Source organism: Passer montanus, unplaced genomic scaffold (assembly GCF_014805655.1).
Source record: "Passer montanus isolate IOZ18808 unplaced genomic scaffold, ASM1480565v1 scaffold661, whole genome shotgun sequence".
Taxonomy (NCBI): Eukaryota; Metazoa; Chordata; class Aves; order Passeriformes; family Passeridae; genus Passer; species Passer montanus.
This window is the reverse complement of record NW_024371716.1, coordinates 6481-13944: the sequence shown is the minus strand read 5'-3', so window position 1 is coordinate 13944 and position 7464 is coordinate 6481. Positions and strand designations below refer to the sequence as shown.

General features: G+C 62.1%; 2 protein-coding genes across 2 annotated transcripts in view; both read right to left on the bottom strand.

Annotated features, from left to right (window-relative positions):
* Positions 1–2477: 2477 nt before the first annotated feature.
* On the bottom strand, positions 2478–5725 carry NDUFB7 (NADH:ubiquinone oxidoreductase subunit B7). The gene is made up of 3 exons (XM_039728828.1): positions 5579–5725; positions 4089–4257; positions 2478–3024 (listed from the first exon to the last, which is right to left on the bottom strand). Exons 1-3 carry the CDS (start codon positions 5688–5690, stop codon positions 2934–2936), a joined length of 372 nt encoding a protein of 123 aa, XP_039584762.1. The 5' UTR covers positions 5691–5725; the 3' UTR covers positions 2478–2933.
* The window catches only part of TRAPPC5 (trafficking protein particle complex subunit 5), a 5550-nt gene continuing 3807 nt past the window's right edge, over positions 5722–7464 (bottom strand). Inside the window, exon 4 of the mRNA XM_039728826.1 lies at positions 5722–5838. The gene's annotated coding sequence lies outside the window, so the exon portion shown is untranslated. The remainder of the gene's footprint in view (positions 5839–7464) is intronic.

Here is a 7464-nt window from a genome sequence, read left to right as displayed (position 1 = left end):
GATTTGGGTGGATTTTGAGGGGATTTGAGGTGTCCCCGCGGTGCCCCCGCAGTGTCCCCGCGGTGCCAGCGCTGTCGCTGTCCCGCAGTGGCGCTGTCCCCGCGCTGTCCCTGTCCCCGCGGTGCCCCCGCGGTGTCCCCGCGGTGCCAGCGCTGTCGCTGTCCCGCAGTGGCGCTGTTCTCGCTGGTGGGGTTCGTGCAGATGGCGATCTGGGCTCAGGGCAAGCACCGCAGTTACCTGCGCGAGTTCCGCGACTACCCCCCGCTGCGCTCGCCCATCGTGCCCTTCCTGCTGTGACACCGCGGGGACACCGCGGGGACATCCCCAGGACATCCCTCACTGTCCCCTCCCTGCTGTGACACTGCCCCGGGGGCATCCCCCAGTGTCCCCTCCCTGCTGTGACACCGTGGGGACACCGCGGGGACATCCCCAGGACATCCCCCAGTGTCCCCTCCTTGCTGTGACACAGTGAGGACAGCCTCAGGACAGCCCTGGGGACATCCCTCACTGTCCCCTCCCTGCTGTGACACCTTGGGGACACCCTGCTGTGTCCCTGCCAGTCGTGCCCTGAGCCCTGGGGACAGTGAGGGGACAGGGGACGCGAGCCCCTTGTCACCCTGGTGTCACAGCAGGACACGGCAGTGTGGCCCCGCTGTCCCCTGTCACCTCCAGGTGCCATCCCCGGTGTCCCCTCCCCTGTGGCAGTGTCCCCTCCCTGGTGGCAGTGTCACATCCAGACAATGTCACCTCTGCAGTGGCAGTGTCCCCTCCCTGGTGGCAGTGTCCCCTCTCTGGTGGCAGTGTCACCTCCAGGGTGCCATCCCCAGTGTCCCCTCCCCGGTGGCAGTGTTACTTTCAGGGTGGCAGTGTCCCCTCCCCGGTGGCAGTGTCACATCCAGGGTGACATCCCCAGTGTCACCTCTGCACTGGCAGTGTCCCCTCCCCGGTGGCAGTGTCCCCTCTCTGGTGGCAGTGTGGTGCCATCCCTGGTGTCCCCTCCCTGGTGGCAGTGTCACATCCAGACAATGTCACCTCTGCACTGGCAGTGTCACCTCCCCGGTGGCAGTGTCACATCCAGGTGCCATCCCTGGTGTCCCCTCCCTGGTGGCAGTGTCACATCCAGACAATGTCCCCTCCCCGGTGGCAGTGTCACCTCCCCGGTGGCAATGTCCCCTCCCCGGTGGCAGTGTCACCTCCCCGGTGGCAGTGTCACCTCCAGGTGCCATCCCCGGTGTCCCCTCTCTGGTGGCAGTGTTACTTTCAGGGTGGCAGTGTCACCTCCCCGGTGGCAGTGTCACATCCAGAGTGACAGTGTCACCTCCCCAGTGGCAGTGTCACATCCAGACAATGTCACCTCTGCACTGGCAGTGTCCCCTCCCTGGTGGCAGTGTCACATCCAGACAATGTCACCTCTGCACTGGCAGTGTCCCCTCCCCGGTGGCAGTGTCACATCCAGGTGCCATCCCTGCATGCGCATCACGTAGCTGGGACGGGGCGGCACCGCGTGTGTCACCGCGTGTGTCACGTGTGTCACTACGTGTCACCGTGTGTCACCGCGTGTCACCGTGTCACCGTGTGTCACCACTGTGTTAGCACTGTGTCACTGTGTCACGTAGCTGGGACAGGGCGGCACCGCGTCACCGCCTGTGTCACGTGTGTCACCGCCTGTCACCGTGTCACTGTGTGTCACCACTGTGTCCTTTATTGGGGGTGGCCTCGTGTCACCGTCACCGGGGTGCCACTTGGGTGTCACTCAGTGTCACTTGACAGCTTTATTGGGGGGTGGCATCGTGTTACCATCACTGGGGTGTTACTCAGTGTCACTCGTTGTCCCTGGGTGTCACTCAGGTGTCACTCGGTATCCCAGATGTCACTTGGTGTTGCCAGTGTCACTCGGTGCCACCGTGGTGTCCCCGGTGTCATTCGGTGTCACCGGGGTGTCACTTGGTGTCATCGGGTGTCACTGTGTCACTGTGTCACGTAGCTGGGACGGGGCGGCACCGCGTGTGTCACCGCGTGTGTCACGTGTGTCACTACGTGTCACCGTGTGTGTCACTGTGTGTCACTGTGTTAGCACTGTGTCACTGTGTCACGTAGCTGGGACAGGGCGGCACCGCGTGTGTCACCGCGTGTGTCACCGTGTGTCACCGTGTCACCGTGTGTGTCACTGTGTGTCACCGCCTGTCACTGTGTCACTGTGTGTCACCATGTCACCACCATGTCACTGTGTCACTATGCGTCACCGTGTCACCACGTCACCACTGTGTCATCGTGTGTCACCGTGTCACCAAGTGTCACTCAGGTGTCACTCGGTGTCACCACGGTGTCCCTGATGCCACTCAGGTGTCACTCAAGTGTCACTTGGTGTCTTGGGTGTCACTCAGTGTCACTTGGCAGCTTTATTGCGGGGTGGCCTCATGTTACTGTCATTGGGGTGTCACTTGGTGTCTCCAGTGTCATTCAGGTGTCACTCGGTGTCATCGGGTGTCACTCAGTCCCCCGGGTGTCACTCGGTGTCTCCAGTGTCACTTGGGTGTCACTTGGTGTCCCCGGGTGTCACTCAGGTGTCACTCGGTATCCCAGATGTCACTTGGTGTTGCCAGTGTCACTCAGGTGTCACTTGGTGTCCCAGGTGTCACTCGGTGTCATTGGTGTCCCAGGTGTCACTCGGTGTCACCACGGTGTCCTGGGTATCACTCAGGTGTCACCACAGTGTCACTCAGTGTCCCAGGTGTCACCGTGGTGTCACTCGGTGTCCTGGGTGTCACTCAGTGTCATTCAGGTGTCACTCGATGAGCCAGGTGTCACTTGGTGGCACTCAGTGTCCCAGGTGGCACTCGGTGTCACTTGTCGTTACTCATTGTCCCCACAGTGTCACTCGCTGTCCCCGCTGTCCCCCGTTGTCACTCGCTGTCCCCCGGTGTCACTCGCTGTCACTCGCTGTCCCCGCGGCGCCGTTGCAGCCGTTGCTGCCGCAGCCGCAGGCGCCGCTCGCGCTCGAACTCCTTCATGCGCATCACGTAGCTGGGACGGGGCGGCACCGCGTCACCGCGTGTGTCACGTGTGTCACCGCATGTGTCACTGTGTGTCACCGCGTGTGTCACGTGTGTCACTACGTGTCACTGTGTGTCACCGTGTGTCACCGTGTGTCACCGCTGTGTTAGCACTGTGTCACTGTGTCACGTAGCTGGGACAGGGCGGCACCGCGTCACCGCGTGTGTCACTGTGTGTCACCGCGTCACTGTGTGTCACTGTATGTCACCATGTCACCACCATGTCACTGTGTGTCACTGTGTCACCGTGTGTCACCACTGTGTCACTGTGTGTTAGCACTGTGTCACCGTCACCACCGTGTCACTGTGTCACCGTGTGTCACCATGTGACCACTGTGTTAGCACCACGTCACCGTGTGTCGCCACGTCGCCGCCTGTCACCGTGTCATCACCGTGTCATCACCGTGTCCCCGTGTGTCACCACACCACTGTGTCACCATGTCACCGCCGTGTCACTGTGTGTCACCACTGTGTCACCATGTCACCACATGTCACTGTGTGTCACCACTGTGTCACCGTGTCACCACGTGTCACTGTGTGTCACCACGGCACTATGTCACCGCCTGTCACCGCCTGTCACCGTGTGTCACCACACCTCTGTGCCACTGCGGTGGCCCCATGTCCCCAAGCCCCTCCCGTGTCCCTGTCACCCTCCTGCTGTGCCCCAGTCCTGTGTCCCCCGTGTTCCCTCCAGCCCCAATGTCCCCCATGTCCCCTACTCCTGGTGCTGCCAGCTGTCCCAGCCGTGTCCCCCCATCGTGTCCCCAATGCCCCCCCATGTCCCCATGATGTCCCCATGTCCCTGTCCCTTACTTCTCATGCTGGCAGCTAGCTGTCCCACCAACGTGGCAGCCCCATGTCCCCATGCTGTCCCCAGTGTCCCCATGTCCCTGTCCCTTACTCCTCATGCTGGCAGCTGTCCCAGGCGTGGCGCAGCGCGTGGCAGCCCCAGGGCACGGGGAAGCTGTCCCTCCCATGATGTCCCCCCACGCTGTCCCCATGTCCCCATCATGTCCCCATGTCCCTGTCCCTTACTCCTCGTGCTGGCAGCTGTCCCAGGCGTGGCGCAGCGCGTGGCAGCCCCAGGGCACGGGGAAGTTGTCGCGGTGGCAGCGCAGCAGCCGCAGCAGGTGGTGCCCGCAGAAATCCCTCTGCTCCAGGGACACGCGGCCCTGGGCCAGCTGCTCCGCCGAGGCCACCATGGCTGGGGGACACAGGGGACAATGACACAGTGAGGGACAGCAGGGACACCCAGGGACACCCAGGGACACCCAGGGACACACAGGGACACGCGGCCCGGGGACAGCTGAGCCGCCGAGGCCACCGTGGCTGGGGGACAGAGGGGACAAGGACAGTCAGGGACAGTTAAGGACACCCAAGCAGCACATGGGGACAGAAAGGACAGAGAGGTCAGAAGGGACAGGAACACTCAAGGGCATTTGCACGGGGAAGTTGTCGCGGTGGCAGCGCAGCAGCCGCAGCAGGTGGTGCCCGCAGAAATCCCTCTGCTCCAGGGACACGCGGCCCTGGGCCAGCTGCTCCGCCGAGGCCACCATGGCTGGGGGACACAGGGGACAATGACACAGTGAGGGACAGCAGGGACACCCAGGGACACCCAGGGACACGCAGGGACACGCGGCCCTGGGCCAGCTGCACCACCAAGGCCACCATGGCTGGGACAGAGGGGACAGGGACACAGTGAGAGACACTCAGGGACACTCAGGGACACACAGGGACGTGGGGACAGAGAGGCCAAGGGGAAATTGGGGACACTCGGGGACACAGGGGACAGAGGGCACAGGGACACTCGGGGACACTCGGGGACACAGGGGACACTCAGCACTGCTGGGACACGGGGACAAACCGAGGGGACAGGGTGTGACAGAGGGGACAGAGGGGACACTCAGGGACATTCAGGGACACTCAGGGACGTGGGGACAGAGAGGTCAGGGGGAATTGGGGCACTCGGGGACACAGGGGACAGAGGGCACAGGGACACTCAAGGACACTCAGGGACACTCAGGGACACAGGGGACACTCGGGGACAATGGGGACACTCAGCCCCCAGCCGGGATGGGGACAAACAGGGGGCAGGGTGTGACAGAGCGGGGACACGGGGTGGCAGAGCAGGGACACCGACACCCGTGTGGCACGTGGGGACAGGGCTGGGGACAGGAAGGGGACACGGGGGGGTGGCACCGGGAATCACAGACAGGGGGCCGCGCCGGGAGGTCACCGGGGTCACGCGAGAGCGGGGACACGGGGTGGCAGAGCAGGGACACCGACACCCGTGTGGCACGTGGGGACAGGGCTGGGGACAGGGAGGGGACACGGGGGGTGGCACCGGGAATCACACGCGGGGGGCCGCGCCGGGAGGTCACCGGGGTCACGCGAGGGCGGGGACACCCCAAGGCCACCGCGCCCCGCCCGTGTCCCCTCACGGTGTCCCCGTGTCCCCTCACGGTGTCCCCCCCGGTGTCCCCTCCCGGTGTCCCCCCCCCTGCTGGCGGTGTCCCCGCACTGACCGCGCGGCTTGCGGAGCGGCATGCCCAGCTCGGCGGGGAAGGACGGCATGTGCAGCGGGTCGGGCTCGGCCTCGGCGTCCCACAGGTAGCGCCGGCCCAGGTGAGCGCCCATGGCGGCGGCGCCGGGCCCGGGGCAATGGCGGCGAAAATGGCGGCGGGAGCGGGAACGCCGAGCGCCGGAAGCGGAAGTGGCGGAAGGGCAGAGGAGGGACGCGGCTGCGCGGCGCCCCCTGGCGGCGGGGAGGACTGAAAAAGCATCCCTGGGCCCCCCAAAAAACAAAACAAAAACAAAACAAAACAACAAAAAACCCAAACAAACAAACAAAAAACAACCAAAAGCAAACAAAAACCCCCAACCCAAAACGTCAAAAAAAAATCCCCCCAAAAATCCAAAACCCTCAAGACAAAGAAACCCCCCCCAAAAAAAACCCCAAATCCCCACAGAACCCCTAAAAAAAACCTTTAAAAAACCTCCAAAAAATCCCCCCAAAAAAGCCAAAACAAAAAAAGCCCCACAACAGAAACAAACAAAAACCCCAAAAAACCAAAACCCCCAAAGAACCCCACAAAACCTCCAAAAAGAACCCCTAAAAAATCCCCCAAAACAAACAAAAAACCCCCAAAAACCTCACAAAAAACCCAATTTAAAAAAACAAAAATAAAAACAAAAGCAAAAAACCCCCAATCCCCCAAAACCCTCTAAAGAAACCTTAAAAAAACCCCCAAAAACCTCACAAAAAACCCCTAAAAATACCAAAAACAAAAAAGCCTGAAACAATCCCCCAAAACCCCCTAAAAAACCTTTAAAAACCCCCAAAACCAAAAAAAAAACTAAACAAAAAAAACCCCAACGCCTCCCAAAAAAACCTCAAAAAACCCAAAAAAACCCCAAACCCCCACCCAAACTCCCCCACTGCCCTTCTGTCCCCAAGGGGGTGGCAGGTGTCCCCACAGGGCTCCAAGGGACACAGGGGACACCCCGAAACGTCCCCAGCCAAAGAAGAGAGCAGGCCACGGGAGAGACAAAGGCGCTTTATGGTGACACGAGTGTCCCCAAGGGCCACCTCGGGGACAGGAATAGGGACAAGAACAGAGCCGAGGGACACGGGGCAGCTCTGATGTCCCCAAGGGCCACCTCGGGGACAGGAACAAGGGACACAGAGCAGCTTGGATGTCCCCAAGGGCCACCATCCCTCAAGGAACAAGTGACACGGCCATACTGTCCCACTCCTGCAATGTCCCTGTCCCCAGTGTCCCCATCTCCAGTGTCCCTGTCCCCGTGTCCCTGTCCCCGTGTCCCTGTCCATCCCAGCCCTGTCCCCGTGTCCCTGTCCCCGTGTCCCTGTCCCCATGTCCCTGTCCCTCTCCAAGCTCTGTGTCCCTCACAGCTGTGTGACAAGGCCACAGTGTCCCTGTCCCTCTCCAGGTTCTGTCCCCTCTGTCACTGCCCTGTCCCTCACAGCCCTGTCCCGTGTCCCTGTGACCCGTGTCCCTCTCCAAGCTCTGTGTCCCTCACAGCTGTGTGACAAGGCCACAGTGTCCCTGTCCCTCTCCAGGTTCTGTCCCCTCTGTCACTGCCCTGTCCCTCAGAGCCCTGTCCCTGTGACACTGTGTGACAAGGCTGTGGTGTCCCTGTCCCTCTCCAGGCTGTCCCTGTCCCTCACAGCCCTGTCCCATGATGTCCCCACCCCATGTCCCCATGTCCCAGTGTCTCAGTGTCCCTCCAGGCTGTCCCCAACCCTCCCACCCCCAAGTCCCTGTGTGTCCCCTCATCTCAGCACCTCTCCAGGCTGTCCCCCCACCTCACCCCCGTGTCCCCAAGCCTCTCCAGGCTGTCCCCATCCCCCAGTGCCCTGTCCCAGGCTGGCCCCACTCCTCCCCCCCTC